This window comes from Astyanax mexicanus, chromosome 21 (genome assembly GCF_023375975.1).
Source record: "Astyanax mexicanus isolate ESR-SI-001 chromosome 21, AstMex3_surface, whole genome shotgun sequence".
Lineage (NCBI taxonomy): Eukaryota > Metazoa > Chordata > Actinopteri > Characiformes > Acestrorhamphidae > Astyanax > Astyanax mexicanus.
The window spans coordinates 12425540-12445645 of record NC_064428.1 but is presented as its reverse complement, the minus strand read 5'-3'; the positions used below and the strand labels follow the sequence as shown (position 1 = coordinate 12445645).

Sequence of the window (20106 nt, the reverse complement as noted above, 5' to 3'; positions counted from 1 at the left end):
AATGAGAAATGGCTGAAATGACAAAAAAGATGCAGAGCTTTCAGACCTCAAATAATGCAAAGAAATCAACAAGTTCATATTCATAAAGTTTTAAGAGTTCAGAAATCAATATTTAGTGGAATAACCCTGGTTTTAATAGCATTTTTTGGCATGTTCTTTCTCCACCACCAGTCTTACACACTGCTTTTGGATAACTTTATGCTGCTTTACTCCTGGAACAAAAATTCATGCAGTTCAGTTTGGTTTGATGGCTTGTGATCATCCAAGTTCCTCTTGATTATATTCCAGAGGTTTTCAATTTGGTAAAATAATTTTTAAGTGGTCTATAATGACGTAGAACAAAAAGATAACACAATGTACGTTTTTCCCAGTATCGCACCGCCCTAGTCACAACGGTTTAGCATCCACAGGTGTGAACAGAGAACTTTAGGAGAACTTTGTGAAGTGATATTAGACCGGGTGAGCGTACAGCCTCCCTCCCTCACTGTGCTTCATCCTGCCATCATACCATTCACCAACACCAAGAGCCAAACTGACAATACTGCCTGAATTTAGCTACAGGCTGCACTCAGCGGCAGCGGCCTGAGCCGAGCTGACACGCCGGAGAGCCGCACGGAATCATGGGAGTTTGGAAGATGTGCCCGTTTCACTCAGGACGCTGTCATCCCGTCCGGACTCATCAATCAGAGCCCAGAGACACAACCTGAGTCTGGAGATACAGCAGGCTGGACCATCTTCCAGATCATCTCCAAAATACACTGCTTTATTAGAACACTGCATACTCTACCAGTGGCCAATTTATTAGAAACACCTATCTAGTACTAACTACAGTTTATTACAAACACCTACCTACAGTAGTTTCTAATAAAGTGGCCACATTGGGTGGAAGCATAAGGTCAGGAGTACTTAGTAGGTGTTTCCAATAAAGTGGCCATAGTGAGTGAAAACACATAGTCAGTAGAAGGTAGTAGGTGTTTCCAGTAAAGTGGCCACAGTGAGAGGAAGCACATACTCATTAGCAGGTTGTAGGTGTTTCCAATATAGTGGCCACAGTGAGTGGAAGCATAAGGTCAGTAGAAGGTAGTAGGTGTTTCCAGTAAAGTGGCCACATTAAGAGGAAGCACATAATCTGTAGTAGGTAGTAGGTGTTTCCAATAAAGTGGCCACATTAAGAGGAAGCACATAATCTGTAGTAGGTAGTAGGTGTTTCCAATAAAATGGCCACATTGAGTGGAAGCATAAGGTCAGTAGAAGGTAGCAAGTGTTTCTAATAAAGTGGCCACAGTGAGTGGAAGCACATAGTCATTAGTTGTTTGTAGTTGTTTCCAATAAAGTGGCCACAGTGAGTGGAAGCGGATGGTCAGTAGTAGGTAATAGGTGTTTCCAATAAAGTGGCCTCAGGGATAAAGTGGCCACTAATAATGTGCTTCCACTCACTTTGGCCACTTTAATAGAAACACCTACTACGTATTACTGTATCTTCACTTCCTCTCAATGTGGCCACTTTATTGGAAACACCTACTACCAACTTGTTAAAAACAAAGATATGTAAGAGTGTAAAAATCTGATCAAAGAACTGGAAAAGCTTTTCCTTTAAAATCTTTGAAAAATAGCACCATCTTGAGGCCACCATATACTGTACTTACTGGATACTGTAATCTCTTGCCACATAAATATAAATGTAAATATTATTTATTAATTGATTAAATAATGATACATTGCAATGTTGATTTAAATTACATTTAAATTTAGAAAAAAAAAATAGATTTTAACTGGCATGCAAATACATTTAAATAGATTTTTGAATTAGAACTAGAATTAGAACTACTGTTCTTATTTATTCCAAACTCATCCAAACTGTGAAGAAAAACATATGGATATATTTAGTAAACAAAATTGTTAAACAAACCAGAATGTGTTTTATATTTTACATTCTTTATTTTAGATCATTTTACTCTGATGTCGTTATTCTATATCTGTTGGTTAAGTGTAGTACAGTGGTTACTCCCACAGTTCACTGGTACTCTGCCCAAACGCTTTCCTCCTCAGAGGCTTTTAGTCTAATTTCCTGTAACTGCTCCTTTCCTGTTTCACACTTTTTGTTTTAGCCATTTTTCTTTTTGTTTCTGACAAAAAAAAAACCTGATGTAAATCAGATTAACTGGCAGAGAAAGGTCTGGAAAATCTGTTCCAAGGTCTGTTTAAAAGTTTGGAATTAAAAAAGGACAGCATAGATTCCTAATTTTAGAGCCATAATTCCAATATTCCAAACCCTTGAGTAGATTTCAGACTTTACAGTGATGATTTTAAACATTTGAGCAGTTCTTTTTTAAACTTTAAAGATGGACCTCAAACTTTAATCACAATTCTGAACTATAAAGCCACTTTAAAATTTCAAATAATTAAAAAATAATTTTAAACTTCATGACGGAAAATCTTTGATCATATTATCATACAATTCTCAAATTCTGGAATTTCAAACTTTTAATAATGATTCAAAACTTTAGAGACACAATTCTAAAAATGTTAGGATTTATTTTGGTACCACCTTTATAAAGGGTTTAGAAATGGTTTACAATTAGTTTATTAATGGTTACTAATAAGGTTGTAGATGCCTTACAAATCATTAATAATCAGTTATAACACATACGTAGAAAGGGCAACAATATAGATGTATACAATATAGTAATTTGTAATTTTTTAAGTAGTTTTTAAAATAGGTAATTTTACTTTTACTCAAGTACATTTTGACACAAGTAATTTACTTCGCTACATTGGAAAACTCCCAATTACTGAGTAAAATATAAAATGCTGGGAAGAAATTTGTCTGAATTGTGGAATAACGAGGCAATAACGTCCTCATGCAATACAAAATGTGCCCCTGCCCAACTTTTTAACAGTAAAGAAAAAAAATGGATAATTGGATAAACCTATACCACTTCTTAAAAATGTTTTATGGGGTGGTCTGAACAAAGTAAAGATACTTTTACTTAATCACAGTTGTTCAGTACTTTTTCCACCTCTGGCTAAAAGTGGTTTAACCCTTTATAACCCTACTAAACATTAACAATCTTAAATCCAGATTCTGATGGTAACTAGTGGTCTAAACTGGTCCTTGATGGTCCAGGTGGTTTCTTGTTCTAAACAGAGCTAAGCTAAAGGCGCCATCCTGCGGTTATAACCTGTTATTACACACCTTCACATCTTCATCACTACTCCCAGAAACAAGAGGACCAAATTATACATCATTCCAGTTTCTAAAAACTCTTCTAAAACATCTAACTGGGCGTAAATATCCCAGTACAGTCAGAGTAATCAGACTGATGAAGAGATGATCGGTGGTGTAAGTGAAGGATCTGCTGTTACTGCTTTTGTTAATATATATTTTTCCTGTATGAAACTCAGAGATTCCTGGAAAATGAAAGTAGCGGCGCTGAGGAGGAGTTTCGATTTCTGATGAAGAGAACCTGAGCTCAGCTTCCTCCAAACTCCAGACCACAGACTACAGCAGCTGCGCTGAGGCACCTGACGTCCGCGAGGTTGCTACGGTAGGAGGTTGTTAAGGGACCTTAGGTTGTTAAAGTTGCTACAATTGGTGGTTGCTGAGGTATTTATGTTACTAAGGTATCTGAGGTTGCAGAGTTAACTGACGTCCGCGAGGTTGCTACGGTAGGAGGTTGCTGAGGTTCCTAAGATATTTAAGATTACTATGGTAGGAGGTTGCTTAGGTTTTTGAAGTTGCTACAATTGGTGGTTGCTGAGGTATTTATGGTTACTAAGGTATCTGAGGTTGCAGAGTTACCTGACGTCCGTGAGGTTGCTACTGTGGGAGGTTGTTAAAGTATCTAAGGGGGGTTAAGTAATTGACATCTGTGAGGTTGCTAAGGTACCATAGTTAGCTGAGGTATCTGAGGTTGCTACAGTAGGAGGCTGCTGAGGTATCTGAGGTGGCTAAGGTACCATAGTTTGCTGAGGTATCTGACGTTGCTGAGATATTTGATGTTGCTAAGGTAACTGACGCCTGTGAGATTGCTACTGTAGGAGGTTTCTGAGGTATCTGAAATTGTTGCAGTAGGAGGTTGCTAAGGTACCTGACACTGTGAGGTTGCTAAGGTGGGAGGTTGCTAAGGTGTCTGAATTCGACGAGGTACCTGACGTCCGTGAGATTGCTAGAGTAGCAGGTTGCTAAGGTATCTGAGGTCGCAGAGGTACTAGATGTCTGTGAGGTTGCTACTGTAAGAGGTTGGTATGTGTTAAGTGGTAAGTGTTGTAAGGTTAGTAAGTGGCTGCTAAGATACCTTTGGTTACTGAGGTTGCTACTATAGAAGCTTGCTAAGATACCATAGGTTGCTGTGGTTGCTACAGTAAGTGCTTGCTATGGAATCTTAGCTTGCTATTGTAGAAGGTTGCTAAGGTACCTTAGGTTGCTGTGGTTGCTACAGTAAATGGTTGATAAGATACCTTAGGTTGCTGAGGTTGCTACTGTAGAAGGTTGCTAAGGTACCTTAGGTTGTTTTAATTGCTACAGTAAGTGGCTGCTAAGATACCTTAGGTTACTGAGGTTGCTACTGTAGAAGGTTGCTAAGATACCTTAGGTTGCTTTAATTGCTACTGTAAAAGGTTGCTAAGATACCTTAGGTTGCTGAGGTTGCTACTGTAGAAGGTTGCTAAGGTACCTTGGGTTGTTTTAATTGCTACAGTAAGTGGCTGCTAAGGTACCTTAGGTTACTGAGGTTGCTACCGTAGAAGGTTGCTAAGATACCTTAGGTTACTGAGGTTGCTACAGTAAGTGGTTGATAAGATACCTTAGGTTGCTGAGGTTGCTAGAGTAAGTGGTTGATAAGATACCTTAGGTTGCTACTGTAGAAGGTTGCTAAGATACCTTAGGTTGCTGAGGTTGCTACTGTAGAAGGTTGCTAAGATACCTTAGGTTGCTGAGGTTGCTAGTGTAGAAGGTTGCTAAGATACCTTAGGTTACTGAGGTTGCTACAGTAAGTGGTTGATAAGATACCTTAGGTTGCTGAGGTTGCTACTGTAGAAGGTTGCTAAGATACCTTAGGTTACTTTAATTGCTACAGTAAGTGGCTGCTGAAGATAACTTACACACTAAGAAAAATAAGAACAGATTTGTACTTAAAAGAGTACAAAGCTTGTCGCTGGGGCTGTACCTTATATTGACTATATCAATATACAATACAATACTATACTATACTATACTATACTATACTATACTGACTATACTTTATAACATTTTGTACCCATATTTATGTTAAAAGTAAAGATTGTAAAGATTATAAATCTTTTCATCAAATGAATATATTTTTTAATGAAATATGTATAAATAAAAAATACATTTTATAAAGTGTATCAGTACAGTGATACTGAATGTAACTTTTGGTTTGTTAAATGGTTCAAATCTGTACTTCCTGCTGTTCGGAAAGACTTCGGAAGCACATCTAAACTCTCTAAAGGCCAATATTATATCTTTTACGGTACAATTAACAATTAACAAGTGAACCTATGAGTACAAGAAAGTACTTATATAGTACCTCTGTTTTTAAGTGTGTAGGTTGCTGAGGTATCTGAGATGGGTTCCACGCTGAATGAGCAGTATGAGGAGAAGGTCAGGCCGTGTATTGATCTGATAGATTCTCTCAGATCTCAGGGGGTGGAGAAGGACCTGGCGCTGCCCGCCATCGCTGTTATAGGAGACCAGAGCTCCGGCAAGAGCTCCGTGCTGGAGGCGCTCAGCGGGGTCGCCCTACCCAGAGGCAGCGGTCAGTCATCCATATATACACTTATATACTCTTATATTCATTTATATACACATATATACACTCATATACACTTATATACACTCATATACACACTTACATACACTAATACACACTTATATACATGTATATTCACTTATATTAACTCTTATACACTTACATACACACTTATATTCACTTATATACACTTATATAAAATCTTATACACTTACATACACACTTATATTCACTTATATGCACGTATATAAACTCTTATACATCTATATATACACTTATATTCACTTATATACACTTAGATACACACTTATATTCACTTATATACCCTTATATACTCTTATATACACGTATATTCACTTATATACACTCATAACACTTATATACACTTATATTCACTTATATACACTCATATACATTTATATAAACTTATACACACTTACATACACATATATACACTTATATACACACTTATATACACTCATATTTACTTATATACAGTTATATACAGTCATAACTCAGCTATTTTAACTTTATATATAACCTTTACAGCACGTTATGATCCTGCTACAGGAGCCAAACACGCCTATCAGCAGGTCTAGAGTTTCATCATTTAATAAATTAAACAACTTAAATGTTCCATAAACTTTCCATTTTTTTATCTACCTTTTTAAAATAATTAAAATCATCATATTGAGTCTTTTCACTCATTCGTCCAAGCACCAAGTGCTTTTTACTGTACTGTTACTATAAACAGCTCTGGAAAAACATATATACATATATTCCATTTTACCAAATGGAATATATATATATATATATATATATATATATATATATATATATATATATATATATATATATATACTGTATATATATATATATATATATTTTTTTTTTTTTTTATTGCGTATGAATGAAAAAATGCTGTCTTCTTTTCCAGCCCAATATACAGAGCTTTATAAAAAGTACCACTTTTTTTAAATTATTAAAATAGCACCAGTATAAATGAATAATACGGCACCTGTACACATAAGTAGATATATTTAATAATGTATTTAATAGTGACACCTGCCGGATACATTCTGTACTGCAGTAACAGACATACTTAAAGTTATGTATAAATATCACTAAGATTATTAGGTATTACTTGAGTATTTGAGGTGTTGTTTCAAAAATCACACAATTATTTAGAGCCTGTATAGTGATTCTAACACCAGTCATTGTCTATTAAGCTCACAAGGAAGAAGCGTTAAAATAGTCCTCTAAAGCACACCTGGAGAACAGGTATAACCGGTTTATAATGCAGCTTAAACAGAAAAGAGAAACCCGACCCGCTAAAACAACACATTCAAATCTTCTGTTGTATGTTTTAAAGCAGGAAACTCACTAAAATATGCACTTTATCCATAAGTGTAGCCCCGCCTTCTTACGATAATACAGCAGAATAAGGTTTATAAACTGATTTTTGGGGTAAATTAAAATGTGATGATATTAGCGAAGGGAAAACTACCCATTGGAATTGTTGAACATTACACTGCAGTACTGCAACCAGCCAGCAGAGGTCACAATCACAATGCAAGACATTATATTTTCATAGGATTTTACATTACGATATTGCTGGAAAAAGGGTACCTCTGGTTTCCTTTATCTAACAATCCTTCACAGTATTTTCATATCACTGTTAAAAATGCTGATAATTACAGGTGTTGGACAATGAAACTAAACCACCTGTCATCATTTTAGTGTGGGAGGTTTCATGGCTAAATTGGAGCAGCCTGGTGGCCAATCTTCATTAATTGCACATTGCACCAGTAAGAGCAGAGTGTGAAGGTTCAATTAGCAGGGTAAGAGCACAGTTCTGCTCTAAATATTGCAATGCACACAACATTATGGGTGAAATACCAGAGTTCAAAAGAGGACAAATTGTTGGTGCACGTCTTGCTGGAGCATCTGTGACCAAGACAGCAAGTCTTTGTGATGCATCAAGAGCCACGGTATCCAGGGTAATGTCAGCATACCACCAAGAAGGACCAACCACATCCAACAGGATTAACTGTGGACGCTGTAAGAGGAAGCTGTCTGAAAGGGATGTTCGGGTGCTAACCCGGATTGTATCCAAAAAACATAAAACCACGGCTGATCAAATCGTAAGAGATTAAAACATTCTTTCTTTTCTCTCTAAAATTCACGTAAAGGTATCGTGACGCGATGTCCTCTGGAGCTGAAGATGAAGAGGTGCCGGGAGGAGGACAGCTGGCACGGGAAGATCAGCTACGACGGCTACGAAGAGGAGTTAGATGATCCAGCCGAGGTGGAGAGCAAGATCAGAGAAGGTACGATATCTACGATTGTAACATGAAGCGAACAAAATGAGCATTATTGTAATTTTGAGAGATAAAAGCTTTCAGGCAGTTTTCATACATAACACAAGACAACCTGTGCACAGTCCTGAATGGAACCAAGCTAAGATTGGTTAGCTAGAATCCCTTCTAGACGACCAGCTAACAAATTAGTGCCCATTCCAGCAGTAGAAAGCTTATTCCAGCTTTCAAATGCAGATTTTACCCCAAGTCTCCTCGTGATTCAGGGGATGTGTGTTTGCAGGGTGCTCTCTTCGGCATAGATTAGTTACCCAGCTAACAAATTAGTGCCAGTTCGATCAGTATTAAAGTTAAAGCCATATCAAATGGAAGCTTTCAGCAAGACTACAGCTTTTAATCTCTATGGGCCCTTTAATTAAAAATACTAAAGTTAATGTTTCATTATTCCATGTGGTGGCGCTATAATCAAATGAATAGGGTTAATAAACCTGCAGTGAAAAATACTGGTTGTTAAGTTCTGTTAAAATAACACCAATTAATAAAACACCAATAATCCAAAATTTATGCAAGTATTTTATGCAAGATTTCTCATAATAATTATCCCATTTTATCCAGTTACTGTCAATTTTAATTTGAATTTAATTTTTAGCCCAGGATAAAATAGCCGGGGTTGGAGTGGGGATCAGTGATGACCTCATCAGTCTGGAGATAACTTCTTCCAACGTTCCTGATCTCACACTTATCGACCTGCCGGGGATCGCACGAGTCGCCGTCAAGGGCCAACCAGAAGACATCGGAGACCAGGTACCCAATCACTGCACTGATTCACAAGCACACACCTGCTGTTCCTAATGAAGTGGCCAATGAGGGACAGTACAGACAGTTAGCAAAAAGAGTGGGTAGGTGTTTCCAATAAAATGGCCAATGAGTGAAAATTGAAGGTAGGTGTTTCCAAAAAGGTGGCCAATGAGTAACAATTAAAATGTGGCCAGTGAGTGACAGTACAAGGTAGTACAGTAGGTGTTTCTAATAAAGTGGCCACAGTCAGTGAAGCACAAGATATGCAGGTGTTTCTAATAAAGTGGCCAGTGAGTGAAAATAGTAGGTAGGTGTTTCCAATAAAGTGGCCAATCACTAAAAGCTCAAGCTATGTATGTGTTTCCAGTAAATTGGCCAGTGTGTAAAAGCGCATTGTATGTAGGTGTTTCCAATAAAGTGGCCAGTGTATGAAAGCACATTGTATGTAGGTGTTTCTAATAAAGTGGCCAGTCACTAAAAGCTCCAGCTATGTATGTGTTTCTAATAAAGTGGCCAGTGAGTGAAAGCAAATGTCAGTGCAATAGGCGTTTCTAATAAAGTGGCCAGTCACTAAAAGCACAAGGTTATATTCATGATTCTAATAAAGTGGCCAGTCACTAAAAGCGCAAGGTAGTAAAGTAGGTGTTTCTAATAAAGTGTCCACAGTCAGTAGAAGCACAGGGTACTACAGTAGGTGTTTCTAATAAAGTGTCCACAGTCAGTGGAGGCACAAAGTAGTACAGTAGGTGTTTCTAATAAAGTGTCCACAGTCAGTGGAGGCACAAAGTAGTACAGTAGGTGTTTCTAATAAAGTGGCCACAGTAAGTGGAAGCACAATGTAGGTAGGTGTTTATAGTAAGGGGTTCAGGTGTTTTAACGCTGTAAAAACCTCTCGCAGATTAAGAGGCTGATCCGGAAGTTCATCACCAAGCAGGAAACGATTAACCTGGTGGTGGTGCCGTGCAACGTGGACATCGCCACCACTGAAGCTCTGAAGATGGCTCAGGTGGAGGATCCGAATGGAGAGAGGACTCTAGGTCTGTTCATGGTGGTGGATGAGGTGTTGGTGATCAGATACAGCAGTGCTGCTGGAGTTTTTAAACACCTTGTGGTCTATCCTGTGGGTACTGAGCATTGTTGCGTGTTCTGTTCACTGCTCATCAGGCATCCTGACGAAGCCGGACCTGGTGGATAAGGGGACGGAGGAGACGGTGGTGGAGATCGTTAATAACGAGATCATTAATCTGACTAAAGGCTACATGATCGTTCGCTGCAGAGGACAGAAGGAGATAATAGACCGCGTGTCTCTGACTGAAGCCACGGAGAAGGAGAAGGCCTTCTTCAGGGATCATCCTCACTTCAGGTGGGTCATGAGTTCTTCTCAGGGTTCCAGTTTTACTGGTGATCAGTCAGAGAGTGCAGTTGCAGCTTAGCAGTGATGCTATGATGTAGGTGCTTGTTGCTAAGGAGTGGTTGCTAAGGTGTTGCTACAGTATTGGGGTTGGCTCCTGAGGTATTGTTTGGTGGTTGCGATTTGAAGGAAATGGTTGGTGAGGTGTTACTAGACAGTTTCTAAGGTGTTGTTGCTAAGCAGTTGCTAAGGGCTTTGCTAGGTGGTTGCTAAGATGTTGTTACAATGTATCTGTTAGGCCAACACTATTTTAATTTAAAGTAATTAACATTACTTACGAGAGTAATAAACAATGATAAATAATGATTAAGTAATGTCTCAACTAGTAATTAATTGACACTAATTAATACCTAATTAAGACATTAGTCAAAAATGTTCTACTGATCATTAATGTCTTAACTGGCGTCAATTAATAGTTAGTTGAGATATTGGTACATAAGTCCTGATAAGTACTGATAATTAACATACACTTATTGTAAAGTGTTACCGCTGATAGTGTTAATGTGTTGCTAGGTGGTTTCTAAGGTAAAAGTGTTGGCTGCTATGGTATTTTCTATGCTATAGGTGTTGGTTTCTAAGATGTTTCTTAATGGTTGCTAAGGGTTGATTGTAGTGTTTCCACTGTTAGTGCTAATGTGTTGCTAGGTGGTTGCTAAGGTTAAAGGTTATCCACTTGAGGATGCCCCACAGATGCTCAATTGGGTGGGTTTTGTGCAGTTTCTCAGTTTTAGGATGTTAATAACCTTCGTATAGCCTAGGCCTTCATTGTGGAGAGCAATAGTTTTGCTTTTCTCATCCTTAGAGAGTTCTTTGCCATGAGGTGATTTGTTGAATATCTACTGGCCAGTATGAGAGAATTGTACTTGAAATGCCAAAATTAACAGCCCTGCTCCTTATTTACAACATAGACCTTATAATGATACCAGTCACATGATACCAGTGAGGGAAAATGGCTAAATAGGCACAATTTATACAATACTTTACATAGCTTCACTGTTGCCATCACCACTAGAGGGCACAGTACACCAGACTGTCAACTCATGCCTATAGATTTACAGTATACTGCATTTATGGTCACTCTGCACCCCCTGAGAATCCCTCTACTCCTTATATCTAGAGTCTAGGGGGTTTCAACCATAGTACTGTAGAATATATAAGAGTATGACAGTAATAAACATTGAAAAATAGTTAAATGATTACATTATTAAACTTTACTTAAGCAATAATACACTCGAGGTTTGTGCTATAATGTGTAATATTGGCAGTTTGCTGTGCTGTGGTCTTAAGCACGAGGCCACAGGACGAGTATTACACGTTATAGCACGAACCTCGAGTGTATTATTGTGATTATACCACAGTTCCATTATCACTGTTTATTGAAAGATTTTAAGTTAAAAAGGAGGAGAAAATATGATCTGTTTTGTTATAAAAACTCCGCCAGTTGAAATAGTTCCATTGCTGCTCTGTTTGTAGCTGCGCTGTTTGGTTTGTAAGCACTGCATTGTTGCTAGGTTAGCTTTACTCACGCAAATAAACGTTTTTTCGGTGAGAAATCTGTGAAATGATTAAAGTCCAGCACTCGTTTATATAAAAGAAAATGTTTCCACCTTTCCACTTTCCACATTCAGCTTAAAATACTGCATATTAACTGGAAAATATATACACTTAAGCTTTTATTTTAATAATAACAACTCTTAACCTGATATTGGTGTCTGATAATGTGTGTAATAGTACATATTTCAAATCATTGGCCTTATTTATTTTTGGGGCCACGTCTTTGCCTGTGCCGCCTATTGGAGACATGGCTTAGCATTTCTGCACTGTGCCTCTATGTGATCCAGCGCCCCCCAGTGGTGTATAATGACATCTCATTTGGTTTGTATTTGGTTTGTAAGTGCTGCATCGTTGCTAGGTTACCTGTATGTGGCAGAGTAATACATGGAGAGCTTCGGTTACAGTGCATTATCAGCTGATAATGTCACTCATAAAACACCTCTCAGCCAATCACAATGCATTTTATTACATTTAATTAAATATAAAAAGTGCTTCAAAATTCTGTTTGCATTTCCTTTTTATGGAGTGCAGAGTGATAGGGGGCAATTTTATTTGAATTATATATATATATATATATATATGCTGCTGCCCCGCAACCCAGACCCCCGGATGGATGGATATTTTCATCACCTTTTCTTTTATGTGGATTTTATGAAAATTAAAATGAATTTTGAGTGTGTTGAACGTTTTTTGCAGCGCGCTGTACGACGACGGCAAAGCCACCGTCCCCAAACTCGCTGAGAAACTGACGCTGGAGCTGGTCCATCACATCGAGGTACAGAAACTTATCATCATCATCAGAAGGAGAAGGATGAGCAGAGGGACAGTCTAACGCGTTTGGGGTCTCTAAACTAAATTTATATATTATCAGCACGTTCTAAAAAAGTTACACTAACTGAAGCATGTACAAGGAAAAAAGAAGTGGGCCTAACACAGAACCCTGTGGAACACCATAAAGTATATCGTGCTCCTTGGAGCGGTGGTCAGCTATGCCAACAAAGTACTTTCGACCCTTAAGATAAGAATTAAACCACTGCAAAACATTTCCAGATAGGCCTACCCAGGTTTTCAGGCGATTTATAAGAATGTCGTGATCCACTGTGTCAAATGCTGCACTTAAATCTAAAAGTATACTGTACGTTATATATTTTATTACACCATTTGGGCAAACATCTAGGCATATTTTATTCAATGTAAATGACAGGTAATGTAACTATCCTGACACTTCTACTTTGTTGGTATATTTCTTGGCAGAAATCGCTGCCGAGGCTTGAGGAGCAGATCGAGGCGAAGCTGGCCGAGACCCAGGACGAGCTGGAAAAGTACGGCAATGGTCCGCCCATGGAGCCCAGCGAGCGCATCTACTATCTGATTGATGTGAGTTTATCTCTACACACCCAAACCCAAACCAACAGAAATAAAAGTATAGAAAGTACAAACTGGAATTACGAAGTCCTGCTGGAAAATGAAATCCGCATCTCCATAAAATTTGTTATCAGCAGAGGGAAGCAAACAAAACTGCACTGACTTTAGACTTGATAATAAAACACAGTGGATCAACACCAGCAGATGACAGATATGTCTCTCCAAACCATCACTGATCATCAGTAAATTTCACATTTCATTTAAAGGAAATCAACGGAGCAGAGTCTGGAGGAAGAGTGGAGAGACACACAGTACAAACTGCTCGAGGTCTAGTGTGAAGTTTTCACCAATCAGTGATGGTTTGGAGATGCGGATTTCATTTTCCAGCAGGACGTGGCACACTGCCCACACTGCCAAAAGTACCAATTGGTCTTATATAATATTAAAATTTTCTGAGAAACTTATTTTTGAGTTTTTATTGACTGTAAGCTTCATAATCATCAACAATTAAAGTATACAAATGAAAGTATAGAAATTACCTGTCCAAAAGTAACTGGACACCCATTGCATGTTCCATGAAGGTAAAGAATGCTCCACTGACTTGTGGGATATGTAGGCGGGGTCTTCTGTATTAAATGCGGACACGGACAATTCTTACCAGACACCGCCAGGTCACCATCATTACCACCTACAGCACTGCACTGTCTACTGTGGGTGGTAATATTGGCCCTCTGACATACAAGTATTTCTGGTACACTGGCTCAATTATAATTCCTATCATCTTGCCATAACCACACTGGCCAATGTTAAGCATCACTAACAAGATAGCACCTCACAACTTACACAGCTACGGGCCTTTCCAAGCTGTCCCTTAAGGTAACAGTTAATGCCCAATTACCGAACATCAACTAGAGAGATAAAATGCACACAGCACTATAGTGATGTAAATCTGATTTATTCCATTTTTTTCTGTTTTTTTGTGTTAGAAAGTGACGGCGTTCACTCAGGACGCTCTGAACCTGACCATGGGGGAGGAGCTTAGGACTGCCCCCCACCTCAACATCTTCTCCAACCTAAGGATAAAGTTCGAGAGCTGGAAGCAGCACCTGGACCAATCAGGAGAGACCTGTGAGTGTTCCATTTACTGCTGTCCAGATCAGAGATACACTGTCTGACAACCCAAAAATCTGTGTCTCAATTCAATTGGTATTTTTGGCAGTGTGGGCAGTGTGCCAAGTCCTGCTGGAAAATGAAATCCACATCTCTATAAAATTTGTCAGCAGCAGAGGAGAGCATGAAGTGCTGTAAGGTTTTGTGGGAAAACAAAACTGCACTGACTTTAGACTTGATAATAAAACACAGTGGATCAACACCAGCAGATGACAGACATGTCTCTCCAAACCATCACTGATCATCAGTAAATTTTACATTTCATTTGTGAATCAAGGGAGCAGAGTCTGGAGGAAGAGTGGAGAGACCCACAGTCCAAGCTGCTCGAGGTCTAGTGTGAAGTTTCCACCAGTCAGTGATGGTTTGGAGATGCAGATTTCATTTTCCAGCAGAACTTGACACTGATTTTTGGGTTTTCATTGTCTGTAAGCCATAATCAACAATAAAATAAATAAACGCTTAAAGTAGATCACTCTGTGTTTAACACATCTTCATTTTTCTAAAATAGCTGTTTTATGAATGTTCCAGTTAACAGGCGAATTGAGAAGGAAGTGCAGGAGTATGAGGTTAAGTACCGGGGCCGGGAACTTCCAGGATTCATTAACTACAAGACCTTCGAGGTGATGGTGAAGGACCAGATCAAGAAGCTGGAGGAACCTGCTGTCAGGAAGCTGAAGGAGATCTCAGGTAGACAACAAAGTGTTTCATTTAAATACAGAAGACCCAACTTTCTGAGAGTCCATCACTACAGACCTCCAAACTTCATGTAGCTTCAGTAGAGCATTGAGAGACTCATGGAATGGAGAGTTTCCATGGCCGAGCAGCTCAATCCAAACCTCACGTTACCAAACACACCAATGCAGACAAGCGCAGGATACTTTTGGCAATGCTTTATACACGTGTAGTTATGAACATGTTGTTTTACCATGTATCCACAGATCTTATTAGAAAGGGCTTCATCCAGTTGGCTCAGAACAGCTTTGTGGGCTTCCCCAACCTTCTCAGAACAGCAAAGGTAGGTTCTTATTTTGACTGACAGTATTTACTTAAATATATTTTTGACTTTGATTTAGTTGCAGACAGTACAAACCCAAGATATTTCATTTATTAATATACATCCAAGTTGTATGTTGGGACAGTAATGCATTTCCCACTGTGTGATGCGGCCATTCCTTCTCACAACACATATAAGATGTTTTACAACTCATGATACCAAGTGATGAAGTGTTTCAGGTTTTACTTTAGATTAAACTGATAATTATCACAGCTAAACACAAACGCTGTCACTGCTGCTGCTCCATGCTAAGCTATTTTCACACCGTATGCCGTATGTGCAGCGTTCACTGCTCACGGTGAATATAATAAATCTGTATTGTAGAGAAGTGGGCGGAGCTTCTGGACATGGTAAAGTTGTAAGTGGTATTAGTGAATATAGTAACTCTGTATTGTAGTAGAGAAGTGGGCGGAGCTTCTTCTGGTCATGGTGAACGTAATAAGGCTTGTGTTGTGTACAGTAGTAAAGTTGTAAGTGGTATTAGTGAATATAGTAACTCTGTATTGTAGTAGAGAAGTGGGCGGAGCTTCTGGAAATGGTAAAGTTGTAAGTGGTATTAGTGAATATAGTAACTGGGATTGAGTTTTCTGATGGTTAGCTTGATAACATGCTGGTTGCTCTTCGTTCCTCCAGACCAGGATCGACAGTATAAAACAGGAGAAGGAGGCGGAGGCCGAGTCGATGTTGAGGACCCAGTTTAAGATGGAGCTGATCATCTACACTCAGGACAGCACCTACAGCAACACCCTGATTTCTCTGAAGCATGAAGAGGAGGAGGGTGAAGAACAGAAAGGAGGAAATTCCTACGTAGTCTCTGGTTTTGGTTTTTCCAGTCTGCTCTCCAACACGAACAACCACGCCACCCTGCAGGAACTGATGCGGCACCTCAAGTCCTACTACGGCGTGAGTTCCTTTAACTGATATTTACTTACCATACTGCTTTATTGTGATTCTTCACCCATTATCCATCTTTTCAGCTCCACTGATCTTTTTGGCATATTTGTGGTTCTATAATCAATAATTATGGTTGCTCATTGCTTTAGCATTTTTTCTTATTGAAAATGAATTGGGAGAAATTTGAAAGCCCGTGTACGTCACATTTTTCAAGATACGAAGATGAAAACTTAGCAACACCATAGCAACCACCATAGATACCATAGCAACACCTTTGCAACCACCTAGCAACTGCATAGCAACATCATAGGAACCACCATGGATACCATAGCAACGCCTTAGCAACCACCTAGCAACTCCTCAGCAACCACCTAGCAACATCATAGCAACCACCATGGATACCATAGCAACGCCTTAGCAACCACCTAGCAACTGCATAGCAACATCATAGGAACCACCATGGATACCATAGTAACACCATAGCAACCACCATGGATTCCATAGCAATGCTTTAGCAACCACCTAGCAACACCTTAGCAACCACCTAGCAACACCTTATTAAACACCTAGCAACTGCTTAGCAACACCATAGTTACCACCACAGAAATATTAGCAGAATGTTAGCAGAACAAGACATTACCCTAGCAAGTTGTTTTTATTGCAGTATATTATCATTGTTGCGATTCATCTCTCATCACTGATCTCGAGTGTAAAGCCAGTGTTGTGCCGAATTTAGCACCCCCGCCAGGAAAAGCACCCACTCTCTGGAGCATGCACACACGTCTACTTGGCTTCAACTTTACTTAGAAAATGGAAATACTCAAGATAATGTTCTAAGCTACACTGACTTATAAGAAACAAGGAAAAAGAAAAGTCACCTGCAGCCTCACCCAAGAGGGGGTGCTTTTCCCGGCGGGGTTGATGAATTCGGCACCGTAGTAGTGTCTAAATCTGCACCCCCGCCATGAAAAGCACCCTCTCTCGGAAGCACGTATGCACCATCTTGTTGTTAAAAGCGGTGGTAATTGCTTTAGCTAACTTGACTTAGAAACGCTCTCCGGAGAGTGGGTGATCTTCATTGCAGGGGTGCAGATTTTGGCGTGCTTTCAAAATAAAAGTTTATTTGAAAACAATTTCTGCTTTTTCTGCAGTATCATTTTGGGGGGACAAACCCACCTAAGTCTGATCCCCCAGTTCCTACGCCAATGTCAGCACCCCACAGGAGGTGGTGGTGTATGGGGTGTTAGTGTGTGTTGATCTGGTACAGTCAGTGGATCAGATACAGCAGTGCTGCTGGAGTTTTTAAACACTGTGTTTAATCATCTCTCACTGGGTCCTCTGCTATGTGTTAGCTACATCGTAGATTCAACGTAGAACTATAAATTGTCCTTAACACCTCATTTACCGCCACCATGCCAACCACTGTAACTGCAGTACAGAAGAGAATAAGCCACAATCTAACTAATAACAGCCGCTCTGTTAGTGCTGGACGATATGGGAAAAATCATATTTCACGATATGAAATTTTCTATATCACGATAACGATATATATCATGGTATACCACATTCAAGCATGTTTTCAGTTATTCTTCGAAAAATATGACAAAATAGTATCATTGCTTACTTTTTTCCAACTTTATTTCAAAGTGACATTAAACCCAAAACCACATTATAAGATTACTTTATTATCACTTATATAAATGCAAAGTGACCACGCCAATACATTTCATCGTAGCCTACTTTATATATTTGCATGAATAATTGATGAAATTACTGTAGAAACGATAGGGACGACAGAAGCTAAGTAGCACGATAGACACTTTTCTATCTTCCCCATGATATTTATCCTCATATCGCACAGCACTACGCTCTGTAATAGTAAACACATTTAGAAACACACTTTTGATGATGTATACATCACTGCCTCTTGACTGCTTGACCGGCCTGTGTTTAGATTGCGAGTAAGCGTCTGGCGGACCAGGTCCCGCTGATGATCCGGTACCTGCTGCTGCAGGAGGCGGCGCTGCAGCTGCAGAGGGACATGCTGCAGCTGATACAGGACAAGGACTGCACCGAGACCCTGCTCAAAGAGGACCACGACATCGGCAACAAGCGCGCCAACCTGCTGAGCCGCCAGAAACGCCTGATGAAAGCCCACAGCTACCTCGTCAAGTTTTAGCGCATCCAGACTGAAATGACTGGATGAAGAAATTCATTAAATTACTAATTTCATTTTAGTCTAAATAACTATATATACAACCGGCAGGTTTTCTTTATGTATCCTTATCTTACTTTTGTTCAGTTGTTCCATTATTTACAGAGGACTAGGTTATAAGGTGTGATCATCAGTGTAGATGTTTTGGGGTGGGTATCTGGTAGCTAAACCAAAGATGAGGTTTTAGATTCAGTTTCTAAAGTATATAGATAAAGAAAATCAAGAAATTTTATCAGTGTATTGAAATGTGCCACAGTTCCAACAGATTTAATGTACTGGGTAAGCATGGACCATTTACACCAATGGATCAATTATTAGGAAGGTTTCAATATGGGTTTAAGATATATGCTACTGTAGCTAGCTGATAGCTAGCAATCAGTGTCTCAGAAAATTTGAATATCATATAAGACTAATTAGTACTTTTGCAAGTCCTGCTGGAAAATGAAATCTGCACCTCCATAAAAGCCATTTTTGTGGAGATGGAAGCATGAAGTGATGTAAGATTTTCCTGGAAAACACTGCACTGACTTTGGACTTGATAATACAACACAGTAGTGTCCAAGCTGCTTAAGGTCTAGTTTGAAATCTCTACAATCAGTGATGGTTTGGTTGGAGAGTCATGTCTGTCATCTGCTGGTGTTGATCCACTGTGTTTTATTATTAAGTCTGTCAGTGCAGTTTTGTTTTCCCACAAAATCTTACAGCACTTCATGCTTCCCTCTTCTGACAGCTTTTATGGAGAAGCAGATTTCATTTTCCAGCAGTAATGGGAACACTGCCCACACTGCCAAAAGTACCAATTGGATTTATATAATATTCAAATTTTTTGAGATTAGTTTCTAGTAAACGTTACCTCAGACAGAAGAACTGGGCTCAAGAACAACGTCCAAGTCAATCTCAAACGAAGTCAAAAAGAGGACAAGACTACCGATTGCTTGAAGACCAAGCACTGAAGACCAAAATCAAGCACTCGAGTACTAAAACACTACATTTGCGTTTGTAGGAAAGAGCAACCTGGCCAAAAATTCTGCTAAATTATCCTTTATACTGTGGGCCAGACATTAATCAGTGCAACTAATTACACCAGCTCTACTTCTGTGCTGTACTTTGTGTGTTAGTATTATATGAAGGTGTTTGGCTGCCTCTTTAAGTGAGTGCAGAGAAGTTCCCTGCAGGTCAGTTTTATTAAGGTCAGCAAGATTTATTAAGGTGCTTAATTCTGCTGGACATTTTCTTTAGACCAAGCCTCAGTTGCTGAAATATATTAATAAATCTGTTCTGTCTGTATCTGACTATTATACTGTATACGGTTTGCAAATAAATAGATTTGTTTCATTCTATGTGCTTTTTCATTGTGTGGTCTCCATCAAACGTATCAAAAATACTAAATTGCTAAATTGTTTAGAGGTTCAACTGTACCTCTTCTCGTAAATTTGCATCTGGAGCATGATTGGAAATAAACTTGTAAAACATGAGAAATGCTGTCTACTCAGGCAGGATATTAATGCAAGAAATAACCCATTGGTATCCAAAACTGAGTTTAGTAATCTTGCCTT

General features: G+C 39.1%; 1 protein-coding gene across 2 annotated transcripts; it reads left to right on the top strand.

Annotated features, from left to right (window-relative positions):
- Positions 1–3460: 3460 nt before the first annotated feature.
- LOC125785893 (interferon-induced GTP-binding protein Mx1-like) lies at positions 3461–19890 on the top strand. Of its 2 annotated transcripts, none has more exons than XM_049470093.1 (13): positions 3461–3548; positions 5570–5777; positions 7964–8101; positions 8739–8893; positions 9786–9924; positions 10052–10250; positions 12549–12627; positions 13107–13229; positions 14204–14345; positions 14916–15074; positions 15326–15402; positions 16075–16344; positions 18290–19890. In XM_049470093.1, exons 2-13 carry the CDS (start codon positions 5588–5590, stop codon positions 18512–18514), a joined length of 1896 nt encoding a protein of 631 aa, XP_049326050.1. In that variant the 5' UTR covers positions 3461–3548; positions 5570–5587; the 3' UTR covers positions 18515–19890. The 2 variants fall into 2 exon arrangements, with proteins under 2 accessions (XP_049326050.1, XP_049326049.1); XM_049470092.1 differs by having other exon boundaries at positions 3484–3548; positions 5563–5777.
- Positions 19891–20106: the final 216 nt, after the last annotated feature.

What these genes read in the sequence shown, in the direction of transcription:
- LOC125785893 (XM_049470093.1), top strand. Translation starts at nt 5,588, where the DNA reads ATGGGTTCCACGCTGAATGAGCAGTATGAGGAGAAGGTCAGGCCGTGT. An exon ending in CAGAAGACATCGGAGACCAG is followed by an intron (nt 8,894 to 9,785) that starts GTACCCAATCAC and finishes AACCTCTCGCAG; the next exon opens with ATTAAGAGGCTGATCCGGAA. An exon ending in GCATCTACTATCTGATTGAT is followed by an intron (nt 13,230 to 14,203) that starts GTGAGTTTATCT and finishes TTTTTGTGTTAG; the next exon opens with AAAGTGACGGCGTTCACTCA.